Source organism: Labrus mixtus, chromosome 4, assembly GCF_963584025.1.
Source record: "Labrus mixtus chromosome 4, fLabMix1.1, whole genome shotgun sequence".
In the NCBI taxonomy this organism is placed as follows: domain Eukaryota; kingdom Metazoa; phylum Chordata; class Actinopteri; order Labriformes; family Labridae; genus Labrus; species Labrus mixtus.
Genome location: NC_083615.1, coordinates 1312378 through 1329075, shown reverse-complemented (window position 1 = coordinate 1329075; position 16698 = coordinate 1312378). Strand labels below are relative to the sequence as shown.

At 43.2% G+C, this 16698-nt stretch overlaps 2 protein-coding genes and 1 long non-coding RNA gene across 3 annotated transcripts in view; 2 read left to right on the top strand and 1 right to left on the bottom strand.

Annotated features, from left to right (window-relative positions):
• The window catches only part of LOC132973511 (NACHT, LRR and PYD domains-containing protein 14-like), a 273451-nt gene that overhangs the window by 39796 nt on the left and 216957 nt on the right, over positions 1 to 16698 (top strand). The window lies entirely within an intron of this gene.
• Positions 5813 to 7008, bottom strand: LOC132972314 (uncharacterized). Its single transcript, XR_009672900.1, has 2 exons — positions 6659 to 7008; positions 5813 to 6299 (listed from the first exon to the last, which is right to left on the bottom strand). It is a non-coding gene; the product is annotated as an uncharacterized LOC132972314 (long non-coding RNA).
• Positions 7342 to 13807, top strand: LOC132973521 (electron transfer flavoprotein beta subunit lysine methyltransferase-like). The gene is made up of 3 exons (XM_061037033.1): positions 7342 to 7794; positions 10090 to 10220; positions 12935 to 13807. Exons 1-3 carry the CDS (start codon positions 7523 to 7525, stop codon positions 13282 to 13284), a joined length of 753 nt encoding a protein of 250 aa, XP_060893016.1. The 5' UTR covers positions 7342 to 7522; the 3' UTR covers positions 13285 to 13807.

Sequence of the window (16698 nt, the reverse complement as noted above, 5' to 3'; positions counted from 1 at the left end):
CTCAGGGGGCAGAAAGCAGCTGCACCATGGACCAACAAAAACCTGCTCTAAAGTCATGGTGCAGTATTTCCATGCTATTTAAAGGCTCCATTAGTAAGATGGTGAGATGCACAGACACAGACAGGTTCACATTGTTCTTCCACAAGGCTCGTAACACACACAGGGACAGATTACACACAGCACACCTGTGAGACACTGCAGTTCATCCAGGTGGAAATAACTCTTTAAAGTGTGTTTAATGTCTGCTGTTATTTCTGTCCCAAAAGGCCGAGAAAATCAGAAACTGCTGCTGCTAGATTTAAACACAGTTTACATGAATCAACAGTAAACACATCACTCAACTGTCTGTGACATGATGATGATGCCTTCAAGGACTATCAGTAAACACATCACTCAACTGTCTGTGACATGATGATGATGCCTTCAAGGACTCTCAGTAAACACGTCACTCAACTGTCTGTGACATGATGATGATGCCTTCAAGGACTCTCAGTAAACACATCACTCAACTGTCTGTGACATGATGATGCCTTCAAGGACTCTCAGTAAACACATCACTCAACTGTCTGTGACATGATGATGATGCCTTCAAGGACTCTCAGTAAACACATCACTCAACTGTCTGTGACATGATGATGCCTTCAAGGACTCTCAGTAAACACATCACTCAACTGTCTGTGACATGATGATGCCTTCAAGGACTCTCAGTAAACACATCACTCAACTGTCTCTGACATGATGATGATGCCTTCAAGGACTCTCAGGAAACACATCACTCAACTGTCTGTGACATGATGATGATGCCTTCAAGGACTCTCAGTAAACACATCACTCAACTGTCTGTGACATGATGATGCCTTCAAGGACTCTCAGTAAACACATCACTCAACTGTCTCTGACATGATCATGCCTTCAAGGACTCTCGGTAAACACATCACTCAACTGTCTCTGACATGATGATGCCTTCAAGGACTCTCAGTAAACACATCACTGAACTGTCTCTGACATGATGATGCCTTCAAGGACTCATCACTCAACTGTCTCTGACATGCTGATGCCTTCAAGGACTCTCGGTATACACGTCACTCAACTGTCTGTGACATGATGATGCCTTCAAGGACTCTCAGTAAACGCATCACTCAACTGTCTCTGACATGATGATGCCTTCAAGGACTCTCAGTAAACACATCACTCAACTGTCTCTGACATGATGATGCCTTCAAGGACTCTCTGTAAACACGTCACTCAACTGTCTGTGACATGATGATGCCTTCAAGGACTCTCGGTAAACACATTACTCAACTGTCTCTGACATGATGATGCCTTCAAGGACTCTCAGTAAACACGTCACTCAACTGTCTCTGACATGATGATGCCTTCAAGGACTCTCAGTAAACACATCACTCAACTGTCTCTGACATGATGATGCCTTCAATGACTCTCAGTAAACACATCACTCAACTGTCTCTGACATGATGATGCCTTCAAGGACTCTCTGTCCCTTTAAGCTTCAAGTCACCAACACGAGTGACCACGAGAGTTGAAAGGTGGCGTGCTACTTTACACGCCCACTTCACTTCTGAGCAGGACTGAAGTCCCTGCTGCTCTTCATACTGGATGTTCTGTATCACTGATAATCAGAATAATCATGATAACGATGATATTATATGATCAGAATAATCATGAAGTCTCTCTCAGAGTCTAATCTCTCATTTATCTCTTTTTATATCAACAGGTGGTGGTGAGTCTATAAAGAGAGGATCCTGTCGATCACAGAGCTGGAAGCAGCAGCTGGTGTGTTGGTGAGTCTTTAACTGGGCTGTGTTACTGGGAGACTGACGGACCAATCACAGCGCAGATGACTCTCAGTGCTGCAGTCTGAGCTGCTCTGAGATCAGCTCCACCGTCACACACAGGACCATGACCTCGGACATTTTTCTATTCTCATATTCTGAATTTAAACTGCTTCATGACTCAACGACCGAAGATGAACTCTTTGATTTGTATATAAATGTTTCTGTTGCAGCGCCACCCTGTGGACATGTGTAGTGGTGCAGGTTATTCATTGACTCATATTCACAGATAACAGTAGAAGTTGATTCCACCTGTGCAAGTTAAAGTGTGAAGTTCTGCTTTTAACCACGAGTCGTTGGTCGTCTGATAATAAATCAGTCGTCTCTTTGTTGGATCAAAACAAAGAGGAGGCTTCACTGAGTTTTTAAAAGAACTACAAACAGGATGTCTGGATCCAGGTGCAGAGTCAGCACCTGAATATCTGATGTAATATGAGATGATATAAAAAGAGCTGAATAACATGCAGACTCAATCATTGATATTCATTCATCATGTCAGGGTAACAACGGACACGTTATCAAACTATCTTTATTTTTAACTTCTGATGTTTATTACACTTTGATGTTTGAACCTTCTGTTTTTATTATCTCAGGATTTTAAATATAAATTAATTCAATCTGTGGAGGGTTTAATAATAATTCATGTTTAGGTTCTGTTGCTGCTATCACTGCTTTCTGCCAGCAGGTGTCACTGTTTCCACAGTTTTCTCCCAGACTGATCGATCTGAAGACATTATTTCTCTGTCTGCTCTCTGTCATTTTCTTCTCCACTTGTATTTGAAATAAAACTTTGTTTTCCACAAAGATCCACACATTTGTCCTTCTCCCCCCTCACCTAACTCTTACTCTTTATTTCAATCAGTAAAGGTGCGGTCTCTGTTAGTGAAAGTGTTCTGAGACAGACTCACGTTTCATTCAGCTCCACAGTGTGATATTGTCCACACAAACATGCTGCTTCTACACAGAATTAGAGTAGAATGTGGTATTAAATAAATATAGTAAATTGTATAAATATATCTGATTTTTAAAGATTGTAAAATGATTTATTTCCTTTGCTTTCACATGATCACGTCTTAAGGACTCACATAGCACTGACACAGGTTCACCACCAGGGGGAGCTGCAGCATTACGCTCTCTATAATGAGACATCCAGTTGAACGTGATTACAGAGAAACAAAAGATAATGGGCCTCATTCACTAACAGAAATGTGTTTAAACCGTGTGTACGAACGTTTGAAGCACAGAATCAGGGTGCTCATCTATCAGCAGTGTGTGAGCACGGATCTGTGAGTAATGAGTGTGTAAGAACATTCCCACGCAGAGTGGAATTTATCAACTTGTTCTTTGACTTAGAAATGTGTGTAAATATAAGCACAGCTCTGAGCATGCTTACACACAGAATCTAGAGGTAGAACATTGAAACTACAAATAAAAAGCACCACGAGTGTCACAGCACGCCAGAATCCATCTCAACCTAGATGCATGTTCCCAGTTTTTTTTAATTCAAAACACAAAATAAGTGATTTTGTGCAGTTTGAAACAGACCCGTTGCCTAATTGGTCTGAAAACCTTAAAAAGTCGTCTGTGACAGGCGTTACTTTGAAATGTTACATCATGGCTGGTTTTGCATTATTAGATGATTTGGTGAAGCGTGCGCTCCGCAGTAAGTTCAAAAGAGCGCACTGATCCGTTTGGTCCAGCTTGTTCTGTTGGGAGAGCATCACTGTTTGATTAATCCCCCAGAGAGAGCTGTGCCCCCGACCACGCTGTAAATGTTCAAGGGTGAAATTGTGGAGCAGATACTTCTGGCTTTTGTGCCGTGATGCGTTGTTATTTTTTGCACTGAACTTATTATCAAACTTCATCTTGGTGTTTTCTCCTCTGACCTGTCACCTTCTCTCATGCAGCATTTGTTCTTTTGTTAGTAACTTCGACGAAGTGAAAAGACTAATCATTTATCTGGGTCACTTAGCGCAAGAGTTACTAACCTTATTTTATCTCTTTATTTATTTATCTATTTATTTATTTATTTCCCTTTTTTATTCAACCTCTTCCACTTCCATTCCTGTTGTTATGAAGCTCCTTTTCTTTGCTCTCGTAGTCATTATTCCAGCGAGGTAAATATATTCAGGTGGTTTTTAAAGAGGTGTGTTGTTACCATAAATGGTTCATTGGAGGCGTTTCTGAATGTAAATGTCCCTGAACGTGTGCGAGCCTGCAGGTTAAGAACATGGGATTTATCAACACTGATTACCTACCGATGTGAGTACGATCGCTGTCAGCATGGTTGATAAATACAGATTTTTTCTGTACTTTAGCACATTCTAAATGTCATTTGTAAGACAGAATTTAGAACACTTTCTACTCACTGTTGATAAATGAGGCCCCTGGGCGCCTTGCCAGTGAGGAGCATTCTAACGGCCTCATTGACCTCTGCTCAGGTTAGTGCTAAGGCTTCCCCCGGATCGTCACACTCTGCCTCCTCTTCAGAGAACTTGTTGTCTGGGTTCAGGAGACACAAAGCCTCCATGCAGAGGACTGAGGAGACATCTGCACAGGTTGATGTGCATGGATTTCTTTCAGGGAAGAAAAAGTTTGCATTCAAAACAGACAGATAGACACAGATGGAAACGTGTTCTTGTTTAGTTGCTAAATTAAACCAAACATCCAAATCAGGTCAAATTTAAAGGTCACGTATTTAAAATCCACTTCACCATGTTCCTCTAGTCTGTCTACAAACCCCCCAATGATGAGAAAAGTCCATCCTCTCCGTCTTTTACCTGCTTCACTTTTCTGAAAATGTGTGCTCAAACAGGCCGTTTGGAGATTTTCCCTTCATGACATCACAAAGGGCAGTAGCCCCTCCCCCAGGTGGGTGACACTCCCACAGCTAGGTGTTTGTTCTGAACCTCTGAGTCTGCCTTCTCACCGTAAACAATAGGACATGGAGCGAGAAAGACTGCGTACACCCAAGCCCTTCCAGAGAGGGGGCGTGGTCAGACACAACTCACCTTACACAGCTGACTTTAAAGATTCTTCAAATCTACAAGGTTTGATTATTTTCCTTATTAATACATTTCTTTATTAATTAGTATACCCACGTGTCTCCCATCTGTGAGACCCGGGCGGTGATGGGGTGGTACACAAAATATCACTGATTTTGATTTTATTGTCTTTTTTTTAGAGCAGCTGAAAAGAAGAAAAGAGATTCCTGATAGAGAGAGACATTTAAATGAATCAGTAGAAGAACCTGAGTTCTGTTTTTATTACATTTTAAGAGATAAGATCATCTCCATCGACCCCCCATTGGGGAAAATTACTAAAAAATAATTATGTTACAGCAGCTTGAAACACAACAGTTTAAAAATAAATTTAAAGATATAAAAGGTGAATATATAGGTACGTTATTTACATCTACTGTTTTTGATACACATTCATGTATCAGAAAAGTATTATTGATTCGTATGTGACATAAATAATGGGAACCTTTGTGAGCGGAACCTTGATTTTCTGAACAAGAGATCGAGTCAAGTAAAAATAGGTGATGAAATATCTAAAAAGTATGTTGTAGAGAATGGAACACCACAGGGAAGTGTGATAAGTCCGATTGTATTTTTATGATAAATGATATATTTGATAATATCCCAACAGATATAGGAAGATCATTGTTTGCGGATGATGGAGCATTGTGGAAAAAAGGAAAGAATATACAATTTATTGTAAATAAAATTCAGAAAGGGATCAGTTTAGTTGAGAAGTGGGGATTAAAGTGGGGATTTACATTTTATGTGGAAAAAACAAAGATCATGTTCTTTTCTCGAAAGAAAATTGGGGAGAATATTGGGTTGACATTGTATGGAAATAAGCTAGAACGAGTTGACTCATTTTGTTTTTTAGGGGTATTTTTTGATGTCCGGTTGACATGGAAGGAACACATAAGGAATATTGTTGATAAATGCAAAAAAGTAATAAATGTAATGAGATGTCTTGTAGGAATGGATTGGGGAGCTGATGTTGCTGCCTTAAAATATATATATGTGGTGTTAATTAGAACTAGGATTGAGTATGGGAGTGTGGTATATGGATCTGCAGCAAAGACAACACAGTTAGAAATGATTCAGGCACAGGCTCTTAGGATATGTATTGGGGCAGTGAAATCATCTCCAATATGTGCACTTCAGGTAGAAGTAGGAGAGCTGCCACTATGTTTAAGGAGGAAACAGCTATTAGCAAATTATTGGCTGAACTTGAGAGGACATGGAGATAGTCACCCAACAAAATCAGTGTTAAAGGATTGCTGGGAAAAAGAGAGAACAACTAAGTCCAGTTTTGGATGGATAGGGGATAGAGTGGTGAGAGATGAATGACAAGGATATCAGTCCAACTGTTTTATGGCCACCAGTTCCAATGTGGATGCTTGAGACAGCTGAAGTAGACTTGGAGTTACTAAAGATAAAGGAAAGAAAAATAAATGTTGATTTAGTTAGTGAATTCTATGAACACATAGAACAGAGATATGGAGATCATGTACAAGTATTCACAGATGGATGTAAAGACCCGATGACAAATGCAACAGGATCAGCTGCGTTTATCCCAAAATTCAATGTTGAAGTAGTGAAGAGAACGTCAGATTTCCTGAACGTTTACACAGTAGAGTTGTACGCCATTTTAGTTGCATTAGAATGTGTTGAGCAAATGAAAGGAAGGAAAGTGCTGATATGCAGTGATTCAGTCGGCGCTTTATACAGTATTCAATCAGGATCATCTCACAGTCATCAAGATTTATTATATGAAATCATATTTACACATTCCCAGGTGGTTAAACAGGGGACAGATGTGATGTTCATGTGGGTTCCAGCACATTCAGGTATAGCAGGAAATGAAAAGGTGGACAGGTTGGCAAAGGAAGCTGTAAAGAAAGAGAGGATTGATATTAACATCAAATGATCTAAGTCAGAGGGGAAACGAGTCACATGGAGTAAAATTAAACAGGAATGGCAACAATATTAGAACAATCAGACAAAGGGAAGACATTTATACTCAATTCAGAGGGAAATAGATAAAGTCAAATACAGAGGGAGCAACAGAAGAGAGGAGGACGTAAAGACCAGGTTAAGAATCAGTCACAGTCATTTAAATAGTACTCTACATATCACTGGAAAACATCTGGTCTTTGTGAGGTACAGAAACAGTTGAACATGTAGTTATTAAATGTAGAAAGTATGTAGCACATAGACAGAACATGATGTCAGAAATGGAGAGAGAGAGGGACTCGTAAGAAGAGATTTCAAAAGTATTTTGGAGTGTGGGGAGAGAGGGAGAGGCTGAAGTTGCTTGTTTAAATCTCTCTTGAGAACAGGTTTATTGAGGAGGATTTAGGAATGTGAGTAATAATTAAATCCAGCAGATGGCAGTAATGCAACTTTTTGGATGCCAGCTGCCAATAAAATCCAAAGAAGAAGGAGCGGAACCTTTATTGTGTGTCCCGTTTTTAGGAGGTCCGACTCTATTTTGCGCTCGTGTAGAAACATCTCCTCAGGGGAATTTCAACGAAGAAGAAAGTTGTGTGTTTTCATTTCTTATTGGGTTTTATGATGTTAAAAAACGACAGAAGGTGACAGAGACATAAGAAGGGCTCTGACGAGTAGCTCCGTGGCTAACTGGTTAGCATGCTCACGGTCATGTTTGGACTCTTTAAGTCCTCTACATGGACCAGGTGTGTTAAAGGGTCGTTCACAGCATTCAGACGGAGGTGTGTGTCTCACAGCCGCAGATTTATCGGTGAAAACACGGAGGTGGTCGGAGAGCAGAGCCTCACCCCGGAGCTCAGACTGAGGCTGTTCACTCCCAGCTGCAGATTCTGGACGGAGAGACCCGAACTGTGGCCCTACGAGGACCCGTACTGGGCGATCTACTGGCCCGGAGGACAGGCGCTGTCACGGTGAGATCTCTAATATACCTGTTTCATTCACCTTTAACCTCTTTAGTAGTGACCTCACTAACAGCTGTTGGTGCAGAGCTGCTTTACATCCCCGTTGTAAATCATTCAAACGAGAAATGTCAAAGTTACTGGAAAATTATATGTACACTTTGAATTGTACAAAAATCTAGGTAACACTTTACAGGTCCGCAAATTTCGTCGTAATTAGGTGATAATTAGACAAACTTTTTTTTGATTTCATTGAAATTACCCCTGAATTTCATGGGAAGTAGGTGACAATTAGCAAATAATTTATTTAAAATTAAATCACAATTCACCACAAAACGTATGGAGAATTATCCCAACATCACTGAGTAATTATATTCTGCTATTCCCAGAGAAGCAGGTGATAAATAGCTGCTAATTTGTAATTTGTAGCGGCGCGTCTCGGTGTGACCGCGGCCTCAGAGGGCAGAACAAACACCTAGCTGTGGGAGTGTCACCCACCTGGGGGAGGGGCTACTGCCCTTTGTGATGTCATGAAGGGAACATCTCCAAACGGCCTGTTTGAGCACACATTTCCTGAAAAGTGGAGCAGGCAGAAGACGGAGAGGATGGACTTTTCTCATCATTGGGGGGTTTGTAGACGGACTAGAGACACATGTTAGACTTAGAGGAACATGGGGGAGTGGGTTTAGCAGAATATGTGACCTTTAAAGTCGATAAATATGGTGTTAAAATATGAACTTTAATGCAGTTAAAATGAACAATGATTGTGGTGTTTCTCCTCACTCTGATTATATTTTCTCTTCTTTGCTGCTACGTCCACCTCCGTCACATTCGCCGGTTTGAATCTCGTCTAATCACTGAATTGTATCCACTCCTCCACTCACCTGTGCGCTGTCATTGTCTGGAGGAAACTGTAGTGACTTTTTGTATCAAATTTGGACCCAGATTAAACCTACATCCGAACCCAAAGAAGCCGCAACATTTTGAAGTTCTAAATCTGTTTTCTGTTTTCTTCATGGTGTAATTGTAGTCCTTAAAGTTTGCAAAGTCCTCTTCAGAGACCGGACCTGGAGGCCAAAGAACATGAGCACAGGAAGCTGTATTCATGGAGTCATAAAGCAGTGAGCCCTTCAACTGAAGAGACTAAAACAGACAAAGATTACAGTATGTATGGCTTTGCAGGGGCGTGGGGACAAGCTTCTTCACGCCCTCTTTTCACCATCTGATCTGTTCAACTTAATCTTTATTGGTAACTTTAAGGATTCACCTTTCTGTATTGCTGTACTGAACTTTCTTTCACCCTCCCCTGAGGGCTCCTTCCTGTGTGCTCTGCTAAATGCATTTTTACCCTGAGGTGCAGTTTCAGTTTATTAAGATACAGTTTACTGAGATACATATGATTATGCAGCATGACTACTTGACATAAATGTTGATTATTAGAGAATATAAGGTACATGCATACAGATGAGACACTACAAAACACACCAGCGCCACCCAGAAACATCCTGAGTCAACCAGAACAAAGCAGAACAGTAAAATCCAGTGAGAGGACAGAGTCTCTGCAGACACAGTCACCACCACACATGTACGGAGGCCCAGAAGGGACAATGGAGCAGCTTTAGGAGAAGTCTGTATTTTATTTTGAAAAGATACCGACTCTATCTTTAATGAAGTTTTAATGAAATAAGATGATAATGATGATTTGTCCAATGAGACCACGCCTCCCAAACCGAGAATGAAGTCATAAAGACGTGTTGGACGTGACACCATGAAGTTCGGACCAACTACAGGTTGATTTTTTTTTTTTTAAATGTGCATGTGTCTTGGCTCAGTAGGAGACGTCTTAATAACGATATAAAAGCAAAAGTCCTGAGTCAATTCTTCATCTGGTTCCCTCGTCTTCTCTATTGTTCTCACTAAACTCTCTGAGCTCCAGAGTTGGACTTCAGGACTTCAGCGGCTGCTCAGTGCAGATCTTTAGTGTTGTCAGGAGGTCCAGGACCTTAGCCACCTTTTAGTGAAGGACTTCTAACACATCAGACGCCTGGGACAAAGGCTCACTGTCATTTAAAGATTAGTTTGAGCAGTCGCTTCAATACGTTGAAATTATGCAACAAAGACATTAAGATAAAGGGGTGGCGATGGCCTAGTGGTTAGCTCGAGGGCCACAATGTGCAGAGACCGTAGGTTTGATTCCGACCTGTGGGCCCTGTCCTGCATGTGGGACGGAGCAGGAAGTGACTCTGGCGTCTCGTTGGTTTCACAAACCTAAACAGCTGTTTTGTTTGTTTCTGTCTCTGTGTTCAGGTTTCTCCTGGACCACCCCGAAGTGTGTCGGGGTCAGACCGTTCTGGATCTGGGCAGCGGCTGCGGAGCCTCCGCCATCGCTGCCATTCTGTGCGGTGCCGCTCATGTAGTGGCTAACGACATCGACCCTGGTAAGCATTCATTCATCTCTTACTCTACTGTGTTATTTACTCACATCATGACATAACAGCATGGACACATTTTCAGGCTCTTATTTTGATAGGAACATTAAAACATTCGCTGTATGTCGTGAACGGGTGGAAGGTTTTTTTCTCGTGTGGTTGGCTGAGGTCTCAGATGGTTGACGCAAGAAGTCAAAAAGCTGTGATGGAGCTCAACATTATTTCATTTTAACGTATGAAATTTTGGGCGATTCAGGGGCGGCTGTGGCTCGGTTGGTAGAGTCGGTCGTCTCTCAACCGGAAGGTTTGGGGGTTCAATCCCGAGCTCCTGCAGCCAGATCTCTGACGTGTCCTTGGGCAAGACACTGAACCCTGAATTGCTCTCGCTGCTTCATCAGTGGCGTGTGTGTGTCTATGAAAGGGATTAGTTATTTCTGATGGTCTCTTTACTCAGCAGTCTCTACCATCAGGGTGTGAATGTGTAGGTGTGACCTGCGGTGTAAAAAGCGCTTTGAGTCTTCAGAAGACCAGAAAAGCGCTTTACAAGCTCAATCCATTTATCATTGAGCTGCAACATTGCTGCATTTTTCATTTGGTTCGGTTTGCTTTCAGACTGCCCTTTGTCAAACTAAGCAGAAACCTCCGGTCTTTAAAAATGAAGCCGATGCTGAGGTGTAAAATCCTGCAGTTCCTCGAGTGTCCACTAGAGGCTGCATCCTTGTGCAGATCTGTAAGAAATGAAAAGTGAAGCTTTGTCAGGTCTGTCCTCCATGGAGGCCGGGTCGATCGTTTGTGATGCGTTTCAGGAATGCAGGGAATCTAACAATCATCAGCTTTTGTGACAGAGTCGAGCAGATCTGTGGCTGTAAATTAGTTTTTATCTAGAACAGACTTTTTTACTGCATGTATCTGGTTCTTAAGACAAACAAATCATTGTCAGAATCCCGTCTGTGGGAGGTGGTCCTCAGTGCAGATAATGTTCTGCCTGCTGTCAGTATCATGGGGACTTTAAATGAACTACAAACGGAAACCAGAAGAGCTTTCATGCTGAAAATCAAGACCCTGTGTAAATGGAGATTACAGAGACAGAGAAAGGGAGAATATGTTTTTAACTACTGAATCTTTCTTCCTTTTGTGTCTCCATAACTGACCTCTTATTTTATTGTGTGTTATCCTCTCACTTTAGTAACCCAGGAGGATTACGACCAACCTCCTGCAACCTCGTCCAATAATTGCACTTCCGACTTGTGAGAGCAAACTCATTCTTATCTTTAAAATACATCTGTACCAAGAGTCTCTGCAGCTGTTTTTAATGGTGCAGGACCTGGAACCTGCTGCAGCCCTTCTGTTGTTCGATAACGAAATACTGCTCAGGTTTTAAATATCTTCACAGACTTTTTATTTAGAGGTTTCTCTAAAGCCACAGGGAGGAGGAGGGGGGGGGGCAGAGGTAGGCCACAAACCTTCGGAGGTTGGTGGCAGCAGCTGACAACTGGCTCAGTTTTACTGCTCTGCCAAGTCCCAGTCTAAAAATGATTAACTAATATTGTCTTTGCTGGATGACCAGCTGAACCCTTTAAGCACAGACTGTCCCTAACTCCACCTAAAACCTACAGAGCAGCACTAACAGCTGCACCTCATGCAGCCTCTTACTGACACACACACACACACACACACACACACACACAGACACACACACACACACAGACACACACAGACACACACACACACACACACACACACACACACACACACACACACACAGGTGAGCACACTCCCACCAGTGGACAGAGAGCGCGCATCGTAAAATATGTCGCATCAACCACCTGAAAAACAGACAAAATATCTTTAAATGCAGAATAATAAAAAGTCTGTAAGAACATCAGAAAATACAGTAGTCTGCTTAGTTTATCTACTTCACACTTTTCTGGGCATGTCTCTCTCTCTCTCTCTCTCTCTCTCTCTCTCTCTCTCTCTCTCTCTCTCTCTCTCTCTCTCTCTCTCTCTCTGCAGTTACTCAGGGGATGCGCTGTGAGCATGCTGCATTCAGGGAAGCTCAGACAATGAGAGATGCATTCAGGTGCGCTCAGAAACGGGAGATGCAGGAACAAAAACTAAGCTGGACAGACCGTTACAAGTTCAAATAATTGTTCAGTTGTTGTATAGCCAGGGACCCCAGGAACAAGAATCCATTGAAAGTTTCTTGTCACCTCTCACAGATTGTTTTTAGAAAATTGAATTAAAATGTTCTAAAATATCAGCGTCTCTATGCAATTTGACCAGAATTCAACTTTAATTATTTAAAAAAGTCTACAGTAAAATCTGCTGAAACTTCTCAGGGGTACAGCCAGGGACATGAGGAACAAGAATCCATTGAAAGTTTCTTGTTTGCTAGCATTGTCTCTTCAAATATAATACTGCGTTGTTAAGTGTAAAAAATGGACCTTAACATGTTATTAAATGTTTAACCGTTGAAGCGGTAGCTCACAGTGGGTGTGATTAACCTTGTTAAAGACTACACTTAATATTGGCGTGGCACGATCACGGACTGTCATACCAGCTCGATCATCGCTGAAAATGTCCTGGAAAAGTCCTGGAAAATGATCCCTGGAAAAGAGTGTGAACCCTGTATATAGACTGCTGTGATTAAAAGAAACACATGAACACCATGATTCCTTGAACCCTAACCCTGTGACGTGTTAACCCGCCTGTTTGTGTTCCAGTGGCAGCCGTGGCGACGCACATGAACAGTGAGCTGAACGGCCTGCAGCCTCCTGTGTGTCTCACCCACAACATCATCGGTTCACCGCCCGCCGCCTTCGACCTGATCCTGCTGGGCGACATGTTCTACGACCAGTCCCTCGCCACCAGCCTGCACAGCTGGTTGAACCGCTGCATGGAGACCCACGGCACCAAAGTCCTGATCGGAGATCCAGGAAGAGCTCAGTTTGAGGAGCACGCCATCCGACGCCTCCTGAGGCCGCTGGCTCAGTTTGAGCTGCCCGACAGTGTGAGAGAGGAGAACTACGGCCTGAGCTGCAGCGGCGTCTGGAGCTACACACCTGAACTCTGAACACCTGAGAGAATTATTCTTCAAGAAAACATGGACTGTGTGAGGTTGAGAGGACTCTGTTTTATTTTAAAGTCACACAAACAAGGAAGGTTGTTACATTTCCCAATCTGAATGATCACTTCTTTTAGATATTTTAATGATCAGCTGTATCAAAACAACTCCCTCTCTTCTGTCTGTGTTCAGGAGAGGAAGCATGGCGCCGTGCTGCTGCTGCTCCGGTAGCCTGGTTAGCAGGGCGGGGCGATATGACCTCAAATCAATATCACGCTTAAAGGCAGGGTTGGTCATTTTCTAAAACTAGCCTGATGTTGAAAGTAGCATTCCCTCAGTGCTGCGTCTGCAGTCAGGAGCAGTCCTCCTCAAATGATTTCCATGTTTTCAGGAGTGCAGATGTAAAAACGTGATGTCTGGTTTCAGTTTGACAACTACACACACTCACAATGTGTGTTTCATATTTCATTTTTAATTTATCCTTTATTAATCACTCTGTTTAATAAACATGAACACACACATGAACAAACAGGATCCTGTGGACATGCGTTAATAGAGAGGTCTCAGAGTGAGGGGGCGGCCCACAGCGAGCGCTCCAGAGCAGTTTTGGGGTTCAGTGCCTTGCTCAAGGGCAGTGCTCAGGAAATGGACTGGCACCTCTCCAGTTTCCCGGGCCAGGGACTTGAACCGGCGACCCTCTACCGCAACTGCCGCCCCCATTTCAATCAAAGACAAACACAGTTCTATGTGAGATGGATATACTTGTATCTTCAAACACACACACACACTCTTTCTTCACACACAGGAGGCAGAGAGCACCTCCGTACCAGCAGTGGATTATAGGATAGGATAGGATAATACTTTATTGATCCCCAGAGGGGAAATTCGGGTGTTACAGCAGCACAGACAAGAAGCTCGAAAATACAAAATACACATTAAACAGAATAAATAAAAATAAAAAAATAAAAATAAAAAACAAGGGGTATATACAAGTACAAAATGAATGAATGAATGAATGAAGTTAGCAGGGGGGAATTGAGAATTGAGACAGTATTTACAGAGAATGATAAGATAAAGTGACTGTGATTAAAGTGACTGTGTGATAAATAGCAGCAAGATGCCGAGTGTAGTTATATAATATAATGTAGTATAATATAATATAGTGCAGTATGACCAATATAGTGTAGTATAATGAAGTGTTATATAATACAGACTAATATAATAATATAATAAATATATAGAATGTACAGTATATATGTATATATATATATATATATATGGATGCTAAGTAATAATAATAATAATAATACAATACTACAATGATAATAATGAAGCCATGGCCATGGGGCCATGGGGGTAGTGTTCTATGGGGGTGAAGTTTAGTGTCCAGGACGTATTGTTATTGTTGTCATAGGCTGCTGTTGTACAGTCTGATGGCAGTGGGCACAAAGGAGCGCCTGAAACGCTCTGTTTTGCACCTGGGGGGGATGAGGCGTTGGCTGAAGGAGCTGCCCATCTGCCACAGCTCACCATGTAGGGGATGAGAGGAGTTATCCAGGATGGATAAGATTTTGTCCTTCATCCTCCTCTCACCCACTGTCTCCAAACTGTCCAGATCAAGACCCACTACAGAGCGGGCCTTCCTCACCAGCTTGTTCAGCCTGTTTGCCTCACCAGTCTTGATGCCACCCCACCAGCACGCCACAGCAAAGAAGAGGGCGCTGGCCACCACAGACTGGTAGAAGGTCTTCAGGAGTCTGTTGCAGACACTGAACGATCTGAGTCTCCTCAGGAAGAACATCCTGCTCTGTCCCTTCCTGAAGAGGGCGTCAGAGTTGTGAGACCAGTCCAGTTTATTGTTGATGTAGACCCCAAGGTACTTGTATGAGTCCACCCTCTCCACTTCCTCCCTCTGGATGATGACTGGGGCAGGGGGCCTCTTCTTCTTCCGGTAGTCCACTACCACCTCCTTTGTTTTGCTGATGTTGAGCTTCAGGTGGTTGCTTTCACACCATGTGACGAAGCTCTCTAACAGTCCTCTGTACTCCTTCTCGTCGTCATCAGTGATGCACCCAACAATGGAGGAGTCGTCGGAAAACTTTTGGAGGTGGCAGGAACTAGAGTTCAACATGAAGTCTGATGTGAAGAGAGTGAAGAGGAAAGGCGCCAGAACAGTTCCTTGAGGTACTCCTGTGTTGCCCGTCACTACATCAGAGACACAGCCGTCGACTCTGACATACTGTGGCCGGCCTGTGAGGTAGTTAAAAATCCAAGCTGTGGTGTGAGGGTGCAGCTGCATATCCAGCAGTTTGTCCCTCAGGAGGCAGGGCTGGATGGTATTGAAAGCACTGGAGAAGTCAAAGAACATGACTCTCACAGTGCTTCCCTTCGTCTCCAGGTGTGACAGGGCTTTGTGTGTCAGGAAGATGATAGCATCCTCCACACCAATGTGCCTCTGATATGCAAACTGCAACGGATCCTGGAAAGCAGTGAGCAGGGTCCTCAGGTGCTGGAGAACCAGCCTCTCAAATGTCTTCATGACATGTGACGTGAGTGCCACAGGTCTGTAGTCATTGAGAGCGCTGGGACGACCTTTCTTTGGGATTGGGACGATGTAGGAGGTCTTCCACAGGTCAGGCACCATCATCAGCCTCAGGGAGAGGTTGAAGAGGTGCTGAAAGACTCCTGCAAGCTGCCCAGCACACACCTTGAGGATCCTGGGACTGATGTTGTCTGGTCCACTGGCTTTTCTGATGTGGAGTCTGGAGAGTTCTCTTTGTACCTGGCTGGTAGTAAGAGTGAGAGTGGGACAATGAGCAGGGGAGGGGTGTGGAGTACTGTCTATTGTCATGCAGGTACCTGAAGGGAGGGAGCTGGAAGGTGAGGGGGGGCTGTCCTTTGAAGCTGCTGATGAGGAGCTGAGAAAGGGGGGGGAGGTGGTCAGGACCTTGATGGGAGGAAGAGCAGAGTCTCCAGCAGAGGTGTGAATGGGGGCTGAGATGGTGGGGGGAGACCTAGACCCATTATTTGAGCTCACTGGGTCGGGGGATGTGTCAAACCTATTGAAAAATAGGTTCAGCTCAGCAGCAAATACTGGGTCTCCTTTAATTCTGGGTTCCGGCCTGCTGCAGCCCGTCATCTGCTTCATGCCATTCCACACCTCTTTTGAGTTGTTCTGTCCCATCTTGGCCTCAATCCTGTCCTTGTAGTTGTTCTTGGCCTCTCTCAGCTTCTTCTTTAACTCCTTTTGGACAGCCTTGAGCTTCTCACGATCCCTAGTCATGAAGGCCCTCTTCTTTTTGTTGAGGAGAGCTTTAATGTCTTTACTGATCCATGGTTTGTTATTTGAGAAGAAGCGGACCTTTTTGGTAGGGACTATGGTGTCCTCACAGAAACGGATGTAGTCTGTAATACAATGAGAGA